The sequence below is a fragment of the Urtica dioica genome, chromosome 7, assembly GCF_054948205.1.
Source record: "Urtica dioica subsp. dioica isolate 48M chromosome 7, U.dioica_male_clone48M_v1_H2, whole genome shotgun sequence".
NCBI classification, from domain to species: domain Eukaryota; kingdom Viridiplantae; phylum Streptophyta; class Magnoliopsida; order Rosales; family Urticaceae; genus Urtica; species Urtica dioica.
The window spans coordinates 34506941-34530835 of NC_142762.1; the positions used below are offsets into that span (position 1 = coordinate 34506941).

The window sequence follows — 23895 nt, forward strand, 5'->3', positions numbered from 1 at the left end:
ATGTGTCTTGTCTTGATTTTAGCTATTTTCATAACTTTGAGATGGTTAAACTACACTTTTAACAAATGAATTTAAATAAGTTATAACTAGTTAAGTTTAACCTCCGCATTCCCATGTACTCCATCAAATCGCAACTGTCTTTAATATGGATAAAAAAAAATGTCTTTAATATCTTAGGTAATTTACTCTTGGTTGGTTGACGGGAAGAGTCCAGCTTGAAATTTATTGCACATTTTAGATTGTTCTTTTTATATACATATTTCTAATCGTCACCTAATCACAGCTAGCCATTTATTATACATTATTTTAATAATAATAAAAAAAAAAAAACAAATAATAAACGAATTGAAAAGAATGTAAACCTTGAAAATAGTTGACTAACACGGCGGAGGCGCCACAAGCGGAGCAAGTTGAGGAAACCAACGACATCGTGTTGGTCAGTTTTTCCGGTGAAGAGTTTGTATAGCAAAGGAAAAGGTAGAGTCGACGCTATGTCCATCGGTAACCGTAGCTTTGACGCATACCTACAAACGAACACAAAGTCGATAACTTTGTCCCAAATGCATACAAATTCACGATCTCTTTAGTCACGGGTTGAGATACCTAGCGGCAATCTTCCGGTGATCGCTCTCCAAAAGATAGGTGGTTTTGTCCAAGTAGGCGACGAAGAAAGTGAGAACGATATCGACGGCGAAGAAAGCGTCAACGGTCATGAGAGAGCCGGTTTTCAATTTCTTAAACGTTAATTCAAACGGCAAAGGCCACACCGAGTACACCACCAATACCACCAAAAACGTCTGCCACAACCTTATTTGAGAATGATCATGAGAGGTTATTTGAGAATAAGGGTTTGTTGATTAAAGGAAAAATATAAATTAAAAAGAAAACCTGTATCTGCGGTCATAAGGTGCAATAACAAAACGGCCGAGGGGTTGATGGCCTTTTTCGATGACGGTACCGAAGGCAAACGAAAGGCTGGTTGAGACGGATGTGATTAAGTTCCGACCATCGCCGCCTATTAACCGAACTGGAGTCGGAGATCTTATTTCCCATAACGCCATCATTGATCTAGCTAGCTTTTCTATTCTCCTCTCTCAATCACGTCTGTAAGAAACATTAAAAAAGTTTTTGTCTGTACTGGTCTGGTGTATATGTATTATGATATCTTTATATATATATATATATATATATATATATATATATATATATTTTGTTGATGACAAATCACGTAGGTATATTAATTTATTAGCTTCTGCAGAAGATGAATGATAGTCCATACTAGATCGATATGTAGCATGTAGGTATATTAATCTATTAGCTTTTTTTTTGTTGAAAAACCTGGGATCAACCAGGGAAATTCATTATAAAAAAAAATGATTTTCAACAATAATAGTCTCGCAACACTCAGGAGGGGCAAAGTCCTTCCGAAAAACCAAACTAAAAAAAAAATGGGCTTAATTTAAGATTTAATGTAAGATTGCCCAATTACACTGCCAACCTATTGTGCTAATGGGACCAATTATTGGAGCTAAAAAACTAAATTACATAAAAATAGAAACTCAAATCTAAAAAAAAAAAAGTTAAAATCGGTTATAAATGAAAGTGACCTCTTCTTTAACTCCGAGAATTAAATTCAGTGCAAGTTAAAAAAAATAAAAATAAAAAAAAATAAAAAAAAATAAAAAAAAATTCGAAACTAACAAAAAAAAAGACATATGGAAAGATTTAGCTTCATTATTAATAGAGATTTAAACTCAAAACAGTAAATATTGTCATTAATTATAATAATATGTGTTGACATGAGAGTTCAACTCAAAACAATCTCAATCTTACAAAAGAAAGTAAATTGAGAGTAATAATATCATTTGCTTGTCATTAATTTACCAAAAATCAACCAAAACTCAAATATTGACATATTTAGTACCAAATCAGTTACGAATTGCAACCAGTTCATGACCAATTTGTCACGAAATTAATCCAGTTCATGACCGATTCGGTACTAGATGTGTTAATATTTGAGTTTTGGTTGATTTTTAGTAAGTGGCAAACAATTGGTACTATTGATGCCAATTTCCCTTCAAAAGAAAGAAACGACTTTGATATGTTAATGAGCCTTCTTCCATTCCGAGATCAAACAAACTCCGAATAATTATGAAACAAATAAACAAGCTACATTAAGTAGCGAATATTGGCTTTGCCTTTTTTCCGAATTGTATCAAGAAGAAATATGAATAACTTAAATGAAATGAGAAATATTCGACGAAGAACTGATGAGTCGGGACTTGAGGATCAGAGAGCTCGGGGACGTAATCTGGATTGCTTGTGTAAGGAAAAAAGTCATTTTCGGTCTTTAAGCTCCTATTCAGGGACACATCATGTTGAACGTCTTCTTTGTCTCGTCGTGTGTAACGTACAATGCTTGACATGGAATTAGAGGCGCGGTTGAGAAGAACGTGGTTAACTGTTCTTCGAGATCCTTAATCCAAGGGAGTCGTTGAAGGGGTCTGAAAAACCAAGTCTATTGATTTTAATTGTTTCGTTATATGTTTCAGACACTTCTTATAACACCTTTACATTTTTAAACATTAAGACAAGGATAAAGAATGTAAAAAGAAACATGAAGAGTTGATAACCCAGTTCGGCCAAACTGCCTACTTCTGGAGGGACTTAAATCCATGTGGAAAGAGAAACTTCACTAGTCAGTAGAATAAGTACATAGCTGGAATCCATGGATGATAACCTTCCACTATTCCTTACTTCAAAACTACTCTAGTAAATTCTAACTTAGGCTTCCCTTAAGTTTGAACTCCCCTCAATTTCCACTCACACTCTCCCAGTGTTTCAACAACCTTTTATAACACAAAGATTTGTTTTTACTTTTTACAAGAACAACATACACCACAACAAACTTAGTGAAGAACACTCACACAAAGAATGTTTGACACCAAGTATACACGGACACACACAAGCTCTTTTTGGGCGGTAGATAAGAAAGAACACTCCCTTTTATAAAGACAAGGAAGGAGAATGTCTTTCGCTAGGGTTACCAATAACACCTAGAGTGTCCTTACTGGACGATCACATGAAAAGGAACGCGGAAGCAAAAAGCTATCAGAAAATAAACCACTCATTGTGCTGACATAGAAGACAAACATATGTCCCAATAGAGTGTGTCCAACTACACAGAGCACATGTGATTTGCCTAAACAAAAATAGCCAACCTTAAAGTAACAACAAGGTCTTTGTCTGATTGTTCAGACTGCGCTAAGCAAAAATTGGCTTTACTCACGGGAATCTTCATGGCATACTGAGCCAAAAAAGGCTTAGCTCGTTATGTCTCAGGCGACAGGCTGAGCCACAAATGGCTTAGCTTACTACTTGCTTGCTCATGACGGGCTGAATTAAAAAGGTTTAACATGTCGTAAGATTTCATTGGCCACGTTTATCGGCCCTGAGGTCGCCCTATGAGACTGATTAAGTGTTTGACTTGGGCTCAAAGAATTTTTCTTGATGAAGGGCGAGATCCAACACCAACAAGTATATCCTACTTTTGTAAGAAGTGGGCTGCATGCGTAATATTCTTCATTACCAACGTAATCCGGTAAATATCTATATATTGCAGTCCAAATTTGCTTCCTCCAAAAGGGCTAATAGAAATGGTTATGTATAAAGTTTGCCTAATTTTATTACATAAAAAATAGTCCATATTTACTATTTTTTTAGTTTGTTTATTAGATTTTTACTGCTTTCTATTATCTTTAAACAAAAAAAAAAAAAAAAAAAAAAAAAAGTCAACATCATCAATGCCCTGCATAGCACGATGCTCAATTTTTAACTAGGCTCAGGTTGTCCACAATAATACGGGCAACGATAGTCGAAATTACTTTGGTCATCCATACCCACTGAATAGCATGTCCAATGCTGCTCCTGAGTGCTTTTAGATCATAATAGAAATCAAGGTTCGAAATGCCATTTTCGACGCCGTTTCGAACCTCTTGATTTACAAAAAAAAAAAAAAAAAAAAAAAAAAAAAAACCGATCAAAAACTAATATATATATATATATATATATATATATATATATATATATATGTGTGTGTGTGCGCGCGCGCGCGCGCGCAGACGTGTGAAAAAAGCAACTAATATGCCGTTTTCAAATGTCATTTTTTATGAAATACCGACGTGTCGATGGAAAATCGAACGAAAATAATGTTATATAATATGTTAAATACTTAATTGTATCTTTCAATTTTTAAACTTTTATGTCAAATACATTTTATAATCTTCAATACCTAATTTTTTGCACCAATATGTAATATCAAATACCCACAACTCGTTAATTTCAATTCCAAGTAATATATTTATACCCAATACATATATATAGTTGTATAAATATATGTATATACATATATATATATATGTATAATTTATATGCGACACATTTTTTATAACTTAAATCATAATATTTTATAAATTCATTATATTCTTTTTTTATATTGATTTTAAAATTAAAATTCTAGATTTACCGATCTTATATTAAAATTGTATATATTATAACAAGTTCGAATTTCTGTTGTGCAAAATTTTCCTAAACTAACGATAAAATTTGGATGAAACGACAAAAAATCAAAAAACGACGACAAATGAATAATAAGCGTTTTGATGGCCAAAGACCTCCCGGCAGCGAATCTCCTTCCGAATTTTGATAAATTTTGTAACCTTGCTAGAAACTAAAGCACGACAATGCTTGATAAACAAAAACATTTTGGCTTATATTTAAAAATATATATATAAAAAAAAAAAATCGAAGTTTTCATACGAAGGTATCATATTTAATTGTATTTCTAAATTGATTCACTTTATATATCGTCCAAGTAAAACTTCACTGTAACAACATTGTCAATCTAGCCCTAAACACCGATTTATTTCTGCTAAAAAAAAAAAAAAAAAAACCCCCCCACTAATTTCTTTCCTCAAAGATGAGAAAAATAGAATGCATTGGCACTCCATGAAGCAAGATAGCATAAAAACAGTACAACAATAGCAAACTGGTGGTTCGTTCTAAAAATATAAAGGAAGATAAATACTACATTTTTGGCATATCATTTACGGGAATAAAAAAATTATCCACATAATTTACAAAGGTAATTTATTACGGCAGATACATGAATATTTGCAAAGCAAACACGGTTTTGTCTACACAAGTGACAAGTTGGACACGTCTTTTAAGAAATCACCGACCTTTACTCTTCCTTTTTTTTTCACTATCTAACGCCGCAAACAATTTTATATATCCTTTTTTTTGCTCGAAAATTTTATATAACTTTCCCTCCAGACCCAATATCTTATATGCATACCCAAAAATACAATTGCATACTTGTGTTCCAAGGCACATCACTTCATGAAGATGGATGGCTTTCAGACTTGGAATGGGAAAGAAGTTGAAAAACTATACGAACTCACATATATTGGGCGAGCCATTGTTTACACATATCAAGCACGGTGAGCGCGTTCGCGTGCAATGCCTGCAAGAGAGTAAAAGTTCCGAGAAGTCAAGAATCACACACAGTTTATATCCAGGCATTTTAAATTTACGAAATTTGAGATTGTTGTACTCTGTTTGGAACTAGAAAAGGAGACATAAAGTGAACAGAACCATTCACGGCCTCTGTAATGAGAGCATGAAAAACATAATTTTACAGAATGAATACCTGATGAGCAACGTATTGAACATCGGCAACGCTTCCGCTGCGAGAGGCGATTTGGAACGCGCTTTTTAGGCGCCCACAGACTACACAAGCCAGAACTTTCCTGCAAGAAAAAAACGTTCGAGAAAGAGACTGGGTTTGAAATATAGATCAACATCATCGCATGTGTGAGACTATTTAGGCTTGCTAGTGCTTCTGAAACTTGGAAAATTAACTCCTAAACGATGCAGATTGAGTGTTTGAAAGAGGTTCGGCCATCTTTTTCTATGAGCTTTGGAATTAAATACAATTGGGTTACATGATGGTGCATAAACGGGTCTTTTTTAGGTACACATCTATGTGAAAGCTGAGAATATAACGTTCATATATTTCCATAGAACATGTTGAGGATTCAGTTCAATAGCATGGTATGAGAGCGTACCTGTGGCTACTAGTCAACATGTCGATGAGACGATCAGGGCGTTCTTTGTGCTTGTTAGCATATACGTTTATTGCAGCTCCCAAAACCTACACAATCCCAAAGACAAAAAGTAAGTTTGAAGAATTAGGACAAGCTGTGAACACAATCAACCATGTGCAAATACTAATCAGCCTCGTTGACTGTTTTATACTGGCTTTTTTATCCTTGTATTTAGGAAAATTGAGATCTGAGGTAAAAGCAACATCCACAAATAACATAAACAGTTTTTTTCTGGTATTATTGAAATTCACGTTCTTTAAGTAGATAGTTATGATACCTGATCCCAGTCGTCGTCTTCAATGGTTCCTTTTATGTTCCTAAAGAACTCCGTCAATTGGCCACCCCTTTTTCGCTCGGCAAGCGAAGCAGCCACGCCAGCATATATATCAACAGCTGATGTAGATAATGACAGTCCGGCATTAGAATAGAAACATCAAAAGACAAATTAGTGCATCAGAATAAATTGTTCTTAAGGTTAAAATATTTTAGCTACCAGGAAGGATAAATTCATAAATCACTTGGAAAGCCAAGTCAAAGTTCTTTTCCACTAGCATTTCCGCAATTTTGCACCTTCTCCTGCAACAGAACAAAGATTGTATATGCAACTTGTCACATACTGAAGTAATTGGTAGGACCAAGGATATTCAAGCTACTACCCTCGAGAGTTGGAAACCAATTTATGTTAGAACTCTAAGCTTACTGCTTTTATTTTTCGTTAGATTATGAATCGAAGGGGACACTTATCACTGATACAGACAGGATATATTTTTAGAAGAATAAAAACCTGAATGTTTCTGGGTCATTCGGGTTTCCAAATAGTGAGTACTTCCACTGTGGTCCATCAGAATCGTTATAGGACCGCACTACTTCCACCTATATTAAGGCATGAGAACAATGTTCAAAGTCGGTATAATGTAAGTGTTATACTTTGTGCTAAAAGAATATGAAAAATCGGTTTAATGTAAATAAACATGGATCTTCCTGGATGTACCAAAGATATACCAAACTACTTCCTGGATCAGAATTTCAACAAAAAATTTCATTACCTGTATTGAGATCCGGGCAGAAAACTTTACAAGCCCTTCTTCAGTTAACTTCTCCTTTGCATTTTTTCCTCTTACATTCTTTGTAACCACCTTAGTAGAATCTCCTTTATAGCGAGCTGACAACCCATCGTCAAAATGTGTCTACACAAAAGATAGCAACCAGCTGTAAATAATTTTTTTTAAGCAAACACCTATTCTATAATAGCCTAGAAGTTTAACCTAATATAACATATTCTCACAAAACAAAGGCTTCATTACAGTCGAGATTCATGTCCGAAAAAGGGCATACCTTGGCATTTTCCAAATGTTTAATAGCTTCATCTTGTGAAGAGCAATTCATGAACAACTGGATGCAACAAAGTCCCGAAGCAACATGGTCTTTCTTGATTACCTGAGCCAGTTGTGTAATTGTTAGGATATTAGATATAAGGGAAATTTAATAACATTCTATAGTTGCGGGTTTATTATATAATTAGAAGTTGGAATTTTCTTTAGATATGGGAGAATAATTAGAGAATGACATCGGTATGGTATCAGGAGGGCCATGGGTCTCTCGAATTACCCGGAACTCCTGATATATTGAAATCCGCATTTCTGATTACCAAAGTCTTAACAGTAAGCTTGAGTAATTCAGTGCTTGTTTAAAACAAAACCAGAAAAGCTTTATCATACATGGAAACATACGAGACTACTTGCAGGATGAACAAGATTAGGGAAACTGGGCGTTGCTAACTCAACAATGTAAAGAAAAAAGCAACCTCGCATTTAGCATGTACCGTAAAACCACTAAAAGTGAAAAATGTACCTGAAATTTGTACAGAAAATTAAAATGCCTGTGAGTTTCACAATAGGTACAAATACGGCCGAGCGCCGCAGCTGTATACTGGTTCACTGCTTCGTTTTGTGGGTCCATAGATGACATCCGCTCCGATATCATTTCCTCCAAAACAGGCATTGCATCATAACCAACACACAAGTCACACAAATCATCAAGAGTCCCGTAATCGGTTGCCAAAAGATCCAGTCGTTGAGGAGAGGAAGACGTTGTGGCCACCCCAGATGCAGATGCCTGAGCGGTTGGTGGAATGGTGTCTTTGGGAAAGAACAACAGGCAAGCATCATCATATTGGCCGTGCTTGAACATAAAACCTAGCAAATGTTGACGTGCGTACTGCAAAGAATGCAGAGTCCCAATATCTGTATTAATAACCTAATTTTGACTCAACATCTAGATTATAAAAAAAAAAAATGACCTCTATCGCTTACTTCTTGCAAATAGTTTACACACTCCGTGTATCTAATGCTGTCCAGGTTGCTGCGAGGTCCATCTTCAAACTCTGAACTGTATGCAGAGTTTTTATTGGCAGATTCTTGAGACCACCTTGATCTCTCGGAACGAGGAAAAGTGGACGGCATGTACAGAACATTCAGATATGAATCAGCAGAAAGTGAATCATCCAAGATTGTCGGAGCACTTTTAGCTAAATGCTCATACCTGAGGAAGAATAGGTTGCATGTTTCAGATTTCAGGAAAGGACCAACCTACATTCTTGACACTCTTCACACTATTGTACTCTCCAGCATCAATTTAATATCCCTTACCCAGGGTATACTCAATATCCTAATTAACTAAGACTTCTTTTTTCACAGACGCACTAAAAGGCAAAAATGCATTGCATATGCTACAATACTAAAATGATAAAATCTATAAGGACTGTAGAACTAAATGTGGGTATTTATTGTTGTTATTATTGACTTGGTATTCACAAATTATATAAAATCATAGACCCATGCTTATAAGTGGAAATTCTGAAAGATGCGGATATTCTTACATAGAACGAACAGCTGAAACATCTACCGGTGGACCACCTTCTATTGTGTTAATGATGTCAAGAATGACAGGTCCACTGTCTCCCTTATACAATTGAAGAGCTTGCCTGTAACCATTCAATTTGAAACAATGAAACATCTATACATCATCTCCAGAAGAAAAATAGTTTAGAAGCGGAAGGTAGAAGCAGCATGAAAAACTTGTGAACATCTGTTTTATAAATGTCAAAGCAAATGAAATATATAAGCGTACTTGAACTTTACGCGGGCCTGAGTATAGTGCTCCATCTGTATCAGCGCATGACCCCATGCGTTCCATACAGGGAATACATCAATCTGGTAACACAATTTAAGGCTGAGCATTGAATAATTCAGTCGCGGGAATTACAACGTCAGAGCAAGTATAATAGTACTCACCTTGCACTTTTTGCAAGTGTACACAGCCATACTGTATTGTTCTTCCACTATCAACCTGTCACGGAGATGGATGGATGACTCTTTATCGGCAATGTTATCCAGAGAAACAGCAATTCCTGTTCCTAAAAGACTCTGAAGTAGCTCAGCCCGTCCTAGCCACAAGTCCGCATGTGACAAATTTTCTGATAGCTCATCTGTGGACTGACTACCCACACTAGAACTTCCAGCATCTGAAGACACATCATCAATATCCTTACTTCTTTCTGGATGGTTTAACAAGTCACTACCTCCAACATTCTTTCTCAGCAAGGATTTAGCATAAAGAAGACCCTGAAATATATCAGATGTAGCATTTCAAGCCGATTTACACGAATAAATACGAACCCCAAATTATCAATTAGTATACATTAGAAGCCTCTCATATGGATTGAGTAGATATTTTAGCTTCTCCATTAGTCGTTAACATTTCATTTATCCTGATCCTTTTCAATGGCACGAGGATTCATATTGTACTATGTGTTCTGTTTCTTTTCTTTTCTTTCATGAGGGTAATTTTCCTGTTCTTCTTTCTTGAACGGATGCAAAACCATGTCCTTACGATACATAAAATACATATACTCCTCGTTTTAGAAGATGTGACATGATTACACGAAATCATCAGAGATTTACATCTACCTGAAGGGCTGGTAACCCATACCTGTACAAATGTCTGGGTCGCATGACAAGCACGGCCAATCACTTCTATTGAGGCATTCTCAGGCAACTGTAACACAGTTTTCATCTGTTTGACACACAATTCTATTGCTCCCTTGGCAGACACGCTCTCATCAGAACACAGGGAAAGCAAGGCCTAGAAACAGATAACAAACTTTAGTAAGGAAGAGTATATTGAATATTCTACGCAAGAATCAACGGAATTAGAAATTCCAAATCCCAATCTAACAACATTGTTTTAACATGACTGAACTTCATAAGTGACCAATATAAACAGATAATGTTATTGAATTAAATAAATAAATAGAATATGGAACTTCGTGAGGACAAGCAGCCAGCAAAACTGTCTAGGAGACTCCATATTTAACCGAATTTTCTATTAGGATGGATGTTTTCTTTGTCTTTGTAAAGAGACTTTTTCATGACTATGTTTACCACTGAGCTAACCTCTCTTGTCCTATTTTTTTTAAAGGCTTCCTTGTAATGGTTTTAATTTCTCATAACCTCGTAACAGAAGGCATGAGGTCAATATACTAGCCTAGTACCTTAAAAAGAGTAATGTCAGGAGCACTTTCGTATCGATGTGAAGAGCGAACTGCATCATCTTTGCTTGCATCACCGGTCAGCATCCACTCTTCAGCAATAAACATCGAAGAAAACCGTTCATGCCCATCAACAGAAGGATCCTCTTGAATACCAGCCATTGCTTCCCAAGGAACTCTCTCGGATGGAACCAATCCAGAATTCTTTCTTTTCCGATCTACGTCTTTTTGTGCTGGCTTCTCTCCAGCATTTCGTGGGCCCCATGAGAATGCTCTGCGAGCCTCCTTTTGCAAGTTGCTTAGACTGCTTGACAAGGAAGATCTCACAGTTGTTCCTACTTTCGCTTTCTGTTTTTGTCTTCCCGAAACTGTTATTCGATGTTCTCTTTGGGGAGAGCTAATACTGACGGCAATTGCTTTAGCCGCGTATGACACAATTAGATCATTGTCTCTCAATGAGGGAAATTCTTTGAGAATCTGCAACATTACAATGCAAGTAAAAAACATATTTATACAAAATATAAGAGCACTAAAACCGACATAAGGAAAACACACAAAGTAAAGTGGAAGCATATGAAGAGCTTCTAACCAAGGAAGCCGATTGAAGTTGCTTCCTCATCAGCAAAACCTCCAATATCAACTTAGGGTATTCATGCAAAGAGGAACATTTTTGCTGCCATGGCAATGGCAAGGCAGCTAGAACACGAAGACCTAAGGCCCACGAATTTAGCCGGGAAACCTCAACATCAGAAAGATTTCCTGCTCTTCGCTTCAGGAAGAAGTGAACCTTCAAAATCAGAGCAGCGAGTTAATGTATGGTAAAGATCTGAAACAATCACAAACACATATTTTAAAAAACAAGTCATAGATAACAAAGTTAATTACAAGAAGCTGCTTCGACCGCAAATTAGGTAACAGCTGCATTGCCCCCATAGCAACCGGCAGAGCATCATCGGAGTCGCGCAATGACGAAAGAAAGCGTGAAGCTTCAGCAGGACCTCCACCACTGAGAGGATCTGCAGTGAGAAGTTTAACAAGTTGTCGACCCTGCAGTTCTCTGCGCAATTCAATCGATAATCCTGCACTTTCAGCCACGTCTAATGCAGCTGAAACGGCTCCCTTCTCAGCTAATCTAAGAGCCAAACCCTCAGGATCTTCTTTACACTCAGCTTCCACCTGATATCAAAATCAAACCACATTTTGAAAGGCGAGAAGAGCATATAATGTATATTCTAGAGAAGCAAAAGCATAGTTGGGCTATATCAGTCCTTTTTTTCCACCTCACTATGTAAGAGAGAGACAAACGAAATTCATAAAAACAAACATTAAAAGAATGGTGATAACCTCTTGCCAGGTGTGGTAGGTATTATCAGCACTTAGTATGTGGTTGTACCTCTGCAAAGCTCGTCTCATGTGCAACACCTAGCCATTAAAAAAAAAACAAGACATCGGCAAAATACTCAATGTTACTGATGACGCATCTGGTAAGTTGGTTTGAATTTCTTTACTTTAAAAAGTTAGCTGAAATATATTTTTTTAGAGAAAACTAAAATAAATAAATAAATAAAAAAAGAAGCTTCGGCAAGGTTGTAGCACGATACAAGCTACAGGGCGCTACGCCAATCTCAAATGAGATCAGTTATGCTACAAGAATTATTAACAGAACTAGCTGAAATAGCTTATCTCTTATTCTTTGTAAAATGGTACGAATTCACGAAGAAACAAATCATCATAGCATCAATACAACTTTGCACTATATTATCTCTATGTTTGAATGATTTTAGTGCAGGCCAAAACATATCAAGTTGTGTATAAGCTCATATGCTTCCTTCTTCCTCTAAAGAACCAAGTATAAATTGAAAACTAATAACTGAGCATCATAGAGATGAAAAAAAAACCTCGTCTCTAATAGGATCGCTCTGTGATAGGTGGCAGCTGCACATCGTAAGAACATCTAATGCAGCATTAAGTTCCCACCTATGTATGTACCTGGGTAGCACAAAAAAATATAGCTATCATTATACAGAAGCTCAAAAACCAAAAGAAGTTAATTACCCAAATTAAACTTGCACATATTAACACTAAGAAAAAACTAGAAACGTCATCAACTGTACATATTAAAAGATGGAGATGGAACCTAGATGACAAGAGGAAATATTTTACTGAAATGTCAGCAATATTGGAAATCTGGTATTAGAGAAAATTTTGATTTCAACCAAAAACAAATATGACAGTATATAAAAACGAACATCTCACATCATCGACACAATATGTTAACCACAATAATTCAAACAAAAACGGTTACTAACTTGAGGGCAAGTCTAGCAGCTAGCTGCTTGTCCTTCAATCGCAGGCAGTACTGCCAGCTATTGCTCCAGCTGTTAGGGACTCCATGGGTTTGAGATTGTCCAGAAATTGATTGGTTCTCTTCTCCATGTTCAATGAGTAACTGCAACAACCGATCCGAGGCTCCGTTGCGTAGAAAGCGGTCAGAAAGTACAAGAGCATCCGTTAGTTTTCCTTCATCGGTCAATCTGATAGGTAAGAATCATTAAGCAGATGTGAAAAGTCAGTTTCCATCATGACAACTATTAATATCAACTCTCATACTTGATTATTATACATGAACTTAAAAAATAATTAGTAGGACACTGAGTACGCTCTCCGTAATAGGTAACTTTATCAACGAAAAGTTTTTGGCGTCATTTTTTATCCAGGAAATGACAAATCCAAACAAAGTTACCATCCTTATGAAAAAGAAAGAGTTTAAATAAAGAGTCATACCGCTCAAGTGCCTTCTCATAGGGCTCTTCATTCTCCCAGTTGAAAGAAAGATAATCTATATTATCAGGTTCAACAGAATCCAGATTTGCGGAATCATGCCAAGCCATATCAGGAGCAGCATCAACTTGACTGTTAACTGCTGGTATACTCGTAGAAACATTGCTCCCACCAACATTCTCATCAATTTCAGACTCGGTATCACTATCGTACTCACGAGCTCTCTTGATCGCAGACCGTGCTTTAGCTTCAACTTTACCACCATCAGCAGTTTGATTGGCTCTTACCGCAAACTCTGAAACTCGATGGAGATTTGTTTGCATTTGTATCCATCGGTTCAGAGTTGGGAACCTGCGCCAGCCAAATAAATTAAAACTGTGCTCGGGCGGTGAAAACTTTTACACAAACTCAAAGACAGAAAAGAAAAGCAGAAAAAGTAGCAAGGGGTCTTAAATAACCTCTCTGACTGGTCGACAGCAAACTCAAAAAACAAACGCTTTGTATCGGGCGCCAATTGCGTTTCACTGTGCAAAGAGCTTGATATAGAAGACGTATTACCACTGTATAAAATGCTACTTCCAAAAACACATGCTAAAACGGCCCTGACTGGTGATATTTTAATCAAGTGCTTTACAACATCCAACTCTAGTGGGTATAGAGGGATTCCAGGCATTACTGGAGTGTGGTTGGGCTTCACACCTTTTGTAGAAGGGGAAAGTACTTTATTTTCTGAACCACTTTTCGGGCTTGGGGATATAATTGGAATGCAAGCCCAACCATCACCAGAACGTGGAGGGTAAACTGAAGGTACGCATGCTGATATGACCTCATGAACAAAATCAGCACACATAATATCCGCAACCTTGCTAGCAGCATCTGTACTGCCTCGGTCAAAGACAAGACGAGTTAAAAGCTGCAAAAATTACAGCAATACTAAATGTTATGTTTGATCAACTAAAAAAAGACTTGCAAGCATCAAATTCTATACCAAATATCAGAATTTACGGAAACTAGTAGGACTCAAAATAACCCTACTAGGCGCGGTACCACCAAATGTCAGATTTCAAACATAATGGATCTTCATGCATGCGTTCGATGAGACATTTTACTAATGCAAGAGGATAACTTTACTAATGTATGATCCATATTGTTGCAATATGTTCATTCAGCACCAAAACAATGCAATTAAGCTCATTAACAGAACAAAATTGTTAGAGCCCACAGAATATGATAAGCAAATTTAAAGCACATGCACTACGCTAAATGGAGATTTCACTCTGTTTTATTCTTGTGATATGCTTTAGTGAATTATTTATGTTTGTTGGATAGGTCAACTGTACGCAAGAGAAGAAAATGTTTCCAGAAACATCCGCATTATTCAAAAGCCTAAACTGGACGCCTAGCATAGCAGGCAATATCGCTGTTGCAAAACAGATAGTTTAATGGAGAAAATATAGTCTTACATCTTTAGGCCACTCATACACGAGGGAGAAAAAGTTGAAGTCATGGGTCGTATCGGTCCCATCAACTATGTCTCCAATAGCAGCGACATGTAGAATGAATTGAGAAAGATAGGTTGTGGGTTTGTTACTTATCGGACCAAAATATCTATTTCCGGTATCCTTAACATCAAAATCCACGTGCTGCTCATTAACCACTCCTGCAGCTGAAGAAGGAGCTTTCTGCTTCATAACTCTTAGCCCAATCCCAAAAACCCCATTCTTGTCAAAATCAGAAATTGCTTTCTGATCAGCCGACGAGCCTTCGCCTTTAAGGTAGTTTGGTTCTATTTCTTCATCAGCTATAGCTCTAGCGAGATTATGAAGTTTACCTTCAAATTCATGGTAAAATAATTAATAATGATGAACGTTTTTAGTATTCGAATAACCTAAATTACCTAGAAACAAATAGATAGAAAAACTAACCACTCAGAAACTGTCGTTTTTCCTTGTGAGCATCTTCGATCATCTGGTGTAGCATTGCAAGAGCACGTTCCCTTTGTCCTTGTCGATGGGATTCTTGTGGGGAAGAAATGCCAAGTTCCCCAGATAAAATGGCCTGAAGGGCAGCAGGATTATCCTAGAAACGTAGATCAGGGTGCATGATAAATAGTCAAATCAATACATTAATAAAACTGTCTTTTTTTTCTTTTCTCTAATATCTGTTTTTTTAGAATAATAATTATAGTAATAAATTATTAATACGCATACAATTTACCAACCATAAACAATAATTGACCCCAAGTGAAACTTCAGAAGATGAAACAGCATTTTACAATTATCAGTGGCATTGAATTTAATCCAAAAATAAACATAAGTGCAGCAACAAAGTTTAGTCTGCATTAATCCTTATTTATCTAATGTAATCGAATTAAAGTCAGCCCGGATTTTCATTACCTGAACAAAAATAATATTATAAAGTAGCTAGCCATATTACCTTATCCAACAACTCATTCAAACGCTTTAAGACCCTCCGTGAAACAGAAATAACACCTACTTCCAGGATCTGATCCCAGTAAGTAGGACCTCTCTTCGGAGAAACACCAGGATAGATCTCAGCTAACATAACTTGAGCCTGCTCTGGACATATGCTAGAAATCAGAAGATATTTCAAATGAAAATGGCACAAGGTATTTGGGTAAGGAAGATAGTGAACATACAGAACCGAAGCTGATGCAGCTAAAAAGTGAAATTCAGAAATGATATTAACCACTTAGTTAAACGTATATTGAGAAACAATAATTATTAATTCAAAAAAAAAAAATTTCTTCCTACATTTTTTCATCAATATGCAAACAGTTATATCTCTGAAACACTTATGGGATTCCATTGCAGTAATGCTATACCAACCATTAATGTGCTAAATAAATGAAACTCTAAGAAAGAGAAGATAAGTGTAATTGCCTGATCCAAAAGCTGCTGAGATATCTTTGGTGACCGCGCAGATGTAGCAGCAATATCAATGCAAAGAAGAATCTACACACAAAAAAACAGCAAAATATTATACTATAACGAACCATAAAGCAAAATTGGTTGTGATGGAAAAAAGAATCCATGAACTTACCGCAGCTAAAGGACCCAACTGAGTGCGTAAAGAGGAAAAATCAAGATCTTGCACTGTAGAAGTCTCATCAGCGGCTCGTGACATCACATCTTCAACCTCGGAAAGCTGAAGAAATTTCTATGTCATTCAGGAAGATGACTTCAAATTTAAAGTGATAAAGGTGTGTGGAAACAAGTTTCATTATAAGGAAAACATGAGAGCTAATCTAATATAAATTTTCCACTTTGATTTCAGACTAATGGTGTAAGATATTAGCAGTTTAACAATAGTACTATATGATACCAATTACGAGCTAGACCATCCTCAATATGCATTTGCAGTAATATGAGCAAGGTTTAGACAATCATATCGTAAATCATTGCTTATAGTTCGTTGGGTCTGAATCATACAGATGCTGTTTTTACAGAATTGTCCACCCACTCAGCTAATTCCAGTGTAGCTTTGTCCTCTGCAGATAATGAAAATCTATTGACAGCCTCTTCTCCAATGTCATACTTTGCTCTTTGCATGCAACTACATATACAACAAAGTTCATTAGAAGGCATGATATCGGTATATGAAACATCACGAAATATAACAGCTATAGTAATATCTCAAAAGGCAATATGGCTTATAACAGCTAATAACAGTTAGGTGCAAGAGCTAATTGATGATCATTCAAGATTTCAAATACAGTAAAATACAACTTACAGGTTAAGTAACGTAGATGGTGCAGCGCGTAGCACTGCCAATGCCTCTTTCCATCTCCACTGACGTTCAGTTAATGGAAGAAGCCCCTGCAAAATTGACAGCCTCCATTCCCACTCTTCAATGAAACGGTTAGCAATTGACACTCTCCACTCTAATGCCTGTCTCCCGCTCGTAGTTAAGCCATCATTCTGACCATGCTGTAGCTCAGTAACAGATGAAGGTACATTTCGGTTCAATATCTCTAGTAACATTCCTGTGAAGGTTATGACCAATTTGTTTCCCCCTTCTGATGATGTGAGATCCGTATCTTCCCATGGAAAATTATGGCTTGATTCAGGATAGCTCCGAGATGACCCACAATGTGCCAAATTAAGAGAGAGGTCGTCCATGTGTAAAAGTGAGATTATAACATTCACCATCATTATCTGAATCAATGAAATGGTTAAGTTATATGCAAAATCGAAACCCAAGAGCAGAAAAAAGAAAAAGAACAGAGTCAAAAAGTGTTCACGATATTGTAAAATAAACTAGTTTATTATTCGTAACTACTAACATAGATTGACCTCATGAATCCGTATGGAAGTCCTCAGACTGAATTTGATAGCATGCATGTACACACTTGGAATTTAGTAAAACAAATAGAATCAATAAAATTAGTTCAGTGTAGACAGCCTAAGTTAATACATAAACATGATACAAGGAGCTAAAAAAAATCCATTTACTCTAATTCCGTGTAAATATATATATATATATATATATATATATATATATATATATATATAGGACTATAGCATGATTAATATTTCTGTTACCACGCTTTTACAGTTTGCACCTGAGGCAAGCTTGCAGAGAAATATCCTACTTCTATGGCATATAACACATCATTTATGCAATGCATGCTTGCTTACTGTATCTAACTTCGTATGGACAGAGCCAAACTTTTAATATGCCAAAACAGAATCTAGGGTTCTTAATTACAAATCAACCTTGCGGGGAATATTAGTGATAGCGTCCAAGTGGCTCTGTAGATCCCTCAAAAAACAAAAGGCCTCCTGATGATGGCTTTCTGTTTCACAGGTCATGCTTCTTTCCATCGCTTTTAGCGCAAGAACTATCGACTCAAGCGCATAACGCATGTGCATAAGTTCAATATCCTGCTTGCTATAAAGAAAACAACAAAAGAGAGGAGCATACATTATTATGTAAAGTGAGTCCAACCAAAAATAAAAGCAATGTTCAACAGTAATATATAAACAGCGTTCTCAACGGTCCAGTCATCAAATCATGTCTTTGCTAACTATGCCATTAGCATACACACCTTTTCCAGGCTGCACGGCCAGAAGCAATCGGCTGCATGCTGATCAATTTTATAGCATCCTGAAATTCTATGCCCGGCACAACATCAAACAGTACCTATTAAAAAAAATAGGAAACGGTTCACACACGATGATGATTATCAACACACCAGTCACAAACATGGTTCCACTCATTAGTCACAACAAATCTTCATTTCTTTGTAAATTACACGACTTTCTGTGCATTATCATTTTTCACTTGTTTGACACTTTTTTTTAAGTAGACAACATGGGTTATTTTAAGTACGTAAAAGAAAGAACATATGATCTTTGTAATTCAGACTTCAGTCATTCTCTTCCCTACCATTGAACCATTCTCAAACTTCTCATCTTGTTTGACACTTTTTTTAAGTAGACAACATGGGTTATTTTAAGTCTGTAAAAATTGAACATATGATCTTTGTAATTCAGACTTCACTCATTCTCTTCCCTACCATTGAACCATTATCAAAATACTCAGAAACAAAGACATAAAAAGGTAGAAATTCTCGTTGGTTATGATACATATCCTTTCTCTGTCTAAAAGCTACCTCAAAACCTACAGCCTTACCCGGAGAGGACTTTGAACTGAAAGTCTTTCCAGCACAAAATTTTCAACAAATGGGTCTAGTTGAGCATCGTCACTTCCAAAAGACACGGGTTCTTTGCCGGATAACATTAATGAAAATTTTGAATCCCAAGATTGACCAGAATTGACACAGGCCACAAAAGAGGCAAGATCAAGTTGATAACACAAAGAATCACAGAGATGCTCCACACAAGATATCTGTCAAAGTCAATAAGAGATGTAGTTTAGTTTTCTTTTATACAGACGGCATAAATATCAGATGACTTCCCATTCAGTGAAAATGAAAGTACCTCATCGGATTCGTTACTGTAAAAGGAAGACTCTTCCAGTCTAAGTACTTGGGACTTGCTAGTCCAAAGAAGGTGCATTAATTTCCTCCTTGCTGCTGTCTTTCCAGATAATAAATCCCAACCCATAGCGGCTACCAGAGGCTGAAGACGGGGAAACACAGAAAGAATCTGCAACATAGGCGATCAAAATCTGTTAAAACAGTAAATATTAACTTAAACAGGGCAGCAATAAGTGTAATTATGGCTTATGCCTCTTCAATATAAGTGTTCTTGTTTCAGAAAGAATCTGCAACATAGGAGATCAAAATCTGTTAAAACAGTAAATATTAACTTAAACAGGGCAGCAATAAGTGTAATTATGGCTTATGCCTCTTCAATATAAGTGTTCTTGTTTCAAAAAAAAAAAAAAAAAAAGGCAGCAATAAGGTAATTGACTCACAAGATACAGAAAGTATCACTATCATACTCACATATTGAGTTAAAGATAAGACAGGACACATACATTGCTAGCTACTTGAAGTTGATCCCTCTTCACGGCTGACAAAGCAGTATCCATAACACATTCAAGAACGTGCTTCCCAGAAACACGAGCATAATGATACATATCTCTCATGCAAAATCTGGCTGCAGCGCTTAGAAGTGGGGTTTTATCACCGAAATTTGAATCACGCTTCAGTTCTGCAACATATTTTTGGAAGCATTCAAGCGGGAGCGGAATCTGGCAGTCATCGGTTGACCTGTATGACTTAATCTTTTCCAAAAGCAAGTCATCCTCGAGAACCTACAGGATTCTTGTAGCCTTCAGATAAGCCTTATACACTATCATACACCATTGATGAAAACAATTTGACGCGTTTGATTAGAATAGGACACCATATCATGCAATTTAAAGTTCTAGTTTTCTACACAAACTTACAAACATGTACTTGAAAGGAAAAAGCCAATTGATAACTGAAAAATACACACCCAAAAAAAACTAACTAGGTTATCAAGTTCAACCTAGTCATCACCTTTTTCCAATAAAACATTTAGGCAAGAAATATAAAAAGACGAACTATAATCTGATTTTTTTCATCTGCAATAATAAATGGCATAAACTGTTGTGCGTTTTTTTTATCTTGTGTTTTTGTAGAGAAAAAAAAGGTTTACTAATTGAAACAAAAAGAGAGAGTGGATTAGGAGGACCAAAAGAAGGAAAAATGAGAAAGAGAGAAAAAAAAAAAACAAAAACAAAAACAAAAGCTAAAGACCATCCCACAATACATTAAAATAGAAGCCCAGATTTATTCTCTCTCCCGGTAAGTGTTTCGCAATTCCTTCCACGAAGCAACAATCTCGGCCTTTTAGGTACAAATAAAAATAACCATTACCCGTAGTATTTGAATGAGATGTCTGCAGTTCGAGGCAAGAGCTGCTCCAAAAATCATCAGCAACTTTTCTCTCTTGTAATGCCAGGAATCTCCATATCCCTCACCTCCTAGAGACACCACCTTCAGAAGATCCTGTAATGCAATACTGTAAATTTAAAAGTTATTACCTAGAACAATTATTATTAAAAAAAGGCATATTTGAATATTCACGGCATATCTTATTCTTAAGTGTGGGTTCAAAGCTGATGCAACAAACCCCAGTTCAAACAAGATTATAAATTTCTTTCTTTTAAACAAAAAATACATCTACATTCGTGAAAACAGTACTTTTGTGTTCAATCAATTTGTGCATACCGGTACTCTGACTCGTCCACTCCATAATAAAGATGAAGAAACCGAATGTGCAAAATAGCTCCGTCCACATTGCTCTCCCTCACACACTCTCTGATAGCATCCAAATGAGCTAACTGAACACTCCTCTGTATTGAACAAAGAACCTTCGCGTCCCCTTCTTCTCCTTCCTCCGCAGGACTCTCAATCTTCTCCGCCGTCGTTATAGCTAAAGCCGAAGAATCATAACCCTCGCAGCTGCTCAATTGCCTCTCTATATTTAAGCACAGAGCATCAAAAACATCAGGGCAATCCCAAATCACCTTCCTTAGGCACGACAATTCAGTCTCCTCGATCACAACCGCCTGATTTAGACTACGATTCCGTTCATCTCCATCATCACTGCTCTCAACCTCGTCCGCCTTCAATCTTTCCACTGCCAACTCCAAAATCCTGTTCAAAACTCTGACTGAATCGCCAGCCTCACCGCTCTCTCCAGTTCTCTCGCCCAAACCGCCCGTATCTCCATCATCGAGGTCCAAGCTCTTCTTCGAGGCCTCGGAGACCCGGTCGATCAGGTGCTGGATCAGCAACAGAAACTCGGCTCGGAGCCGGAGTGCCTCGGAGTCGAACCGCCACGCAGACGAAGCGCCGTCGTACCGCGAGAGCTCGAGAGCCGTCAGGTACGTCAGGAGCGACGGCGATGGACACGACGGAGTCCAGAGAACGTCGTCGAATCGTCCGGAGCGCGCGACGATGGTCTGGAGCACGGCGAGGGCGAGGTCTGGGCTCCGGTCCCGGAGCGCGAGGATCGTCGCCCGGAGAGGCTCGAATTGGCCGAGGAAGAGGTGGTTCGCGGCGAGGCGCGAGAGAATTTCGGTTTCCTTGTCCATTCGGCGGCGCTCTATTGATTCGCTCGCGATCGCAGGGACATGGAAACCCGGTTGAAGATTCTGCTATTTGGTTGTCGAGAGAATAGAGAGCTGAAACGGCGTTTGTACTTCGTAAGGTTAAGGTACGAGTGAGGGAAAGAAGATTTTGATTGCGTGAGGAAATGAAGAGCGGGAGTGAATTCTGTATGTAAAATGTGACAGTTTCTGTTAGTCTATCGGGGAGAGTGGATCGGGGCAATTGACTGAATTGTGTGACATCTCGGAGAAGCTACAGAACCATAAACGACGCCAATAAATGCATCGTTTTATACGTACTTTTGGCAAAATTGTCGTATTTTTGTGTGAAAAACTGAACATGGACAGAGAAATTTCATTTTGTAGACTCAAAAGTTATGAAAATATCTCGATTAGACTTATTAGTTCAGAAATATCTAAAATTAGACTTTTGTACCAATTTCGAACAAAAATACCATTTCAATATAATATAACCATTTTTCACTTAACTTCATTTTTTACTTCTTTTCATCTCTCATTCTCTCTCATTTCCTCTCGTTTTCATCATTTTCGAGTATCCAATTCGTTCAATCCCGTCGAAATGGGTTAGTATGCTCCTTCATTCATCTTTTACAATTATGTTGATATAGTTTGTGTAGAAAAAAAAAATTGGTAGATTTAGATCAAAGAACCCGGAATTTAACGTTATTTCCGATGAAATCCGATAGTTTAGGATGAAATTTAAGTTCTATTTCCGATGAAATTCAAGCTAAAATTCCGACAAGATCCGACGGGATCTGGCAGGATCTGACAGGATCCGACAGTGTCCCATGAAAATGAAAAAATCCGGTATTTTTTTATTTAATGTATTTATGTGATATTTCTTGCAATTTTATTGATGGTTAAGGCACATGGGAGAGAAATTGACACTTATACGTGTTCAAAAATGCAAGAACATTTCCGCTTGAAGTTTCGTAAGAGACGACGTACACGGGGTTAGTCGACAAGGTGTACAATAGAGTCGATATAGACAGATCAAAGTATGACTTAAAGTTAGAAGTTTCATATGAAGCGGGTAATATGCCGATTGAGCCTGCTTTGTTGAAGGACGATATTGATGTTAAGTATTATACGAAGTGCAAAAGTCTTAGAAAATATACATTTTGTGTAACTTTGATATCGAAAGAAATCACAGCGTTAAGTGCAAACAAAGTAGATAAATAAAAAAAATGTTATCAATGAAGAGTTGCCTCGTGTTGAACTCAACAAGAGACGAAAGAATTTGATAATCACCGATCGAGATGATGAAGTATACGTGCATGACAGAGATGATTATCACAACAACGGAAAATTACTCTCACATAAAAACGTCAATTTGTCCTAAAACACGAATTATAACAAGATTAATCACATAATATATAACAAATAATTTAAAAAAATCAACTAATAAATTATAAAATATATATATATCATTCATTCTTTATAACGTAATTAATTTCCTTCACTTAAAAAACACAACTAAAATTTGAAAAACATTAAAAAAAAAATAGCATCGGAGGTGGTCGGATCTCGTTGGAGACAGTCGGATCTCGTCGGAGACGGTTGGATCCCATCGGACACGGGTGTTGAAGGCCGTAGGATCCAGTCGGATCTCGTCGGGTTCATTTTCAACCCAAAATTTCCAGAAATTTGACAACCCTAAAACTTAGTTTTACCTCTAAATCACAGATAAATCAACTTAAATAACTACTTATCTTGCATTATATCATCCTACACAACTAAAACCTTGAAAAAAAACATAAAAAAAAAAAAAAAAAAAACTAGCATTTTTTGACATTTATGGTG

At 36.8% G+C, this 23895-nt stretch overlaps 1 protein-coding gene across 1 annotated transcript; it reads right to left on the reverse strand.

Annotated features, from left to right (window-relative positions):
- Positions 1-5075: 5075 nt before the first annotated feature.
- LOC149391028 (zinc finger FYVE domain protein) lies at positions 5076-22273 on the reverse strand. The gene is made up of 36 exons (XM_089621209.1): positions 21188-22273; positions 20834-20978; positions 19966-20244; positions 19464-19631; positions 19156-19371; positions 18569-18663; positions 18237-18411; positions 17251-17675; positions 16950-17073; positions 16561-16665; positions 16401-16472; positions 15934-16071; positions 15423-15576; positions 14961-15328; positions 13956-14410; positions 13501-13848; positions 13026-13250; positions 12615-12705; positions 12061-12138; positions 11602-11892; positions 11306-11503; positions 10720-11193; positions 10158-10310; positions 9461-9790; positions 9297-9379; positions 9046-9150; positions 8480-8708; positions 8019-8384; positions 7503-7604; positions 7214-7354; positions 6952-7040; positions 6661-6743; positions 6445-6560; positions 6129-6214; positions 5711-5810; positions 5076-5524 (listed from the first exon to the last, which is right to left on the reverse strand). The coding sequence occupies exons 1-36, from the start codon at positions 22054-22056 to the stop codon at positions 5459-5461; spliced, it is 7542 nt and encodes a 2513-aa protein (XP_089477335.1). The 5' UTR covers positions 22057-22273; the 3' UTR covers positions 5076-5458.
- Positions 22274-23895: the final 1622 nt, after the last annotated feature.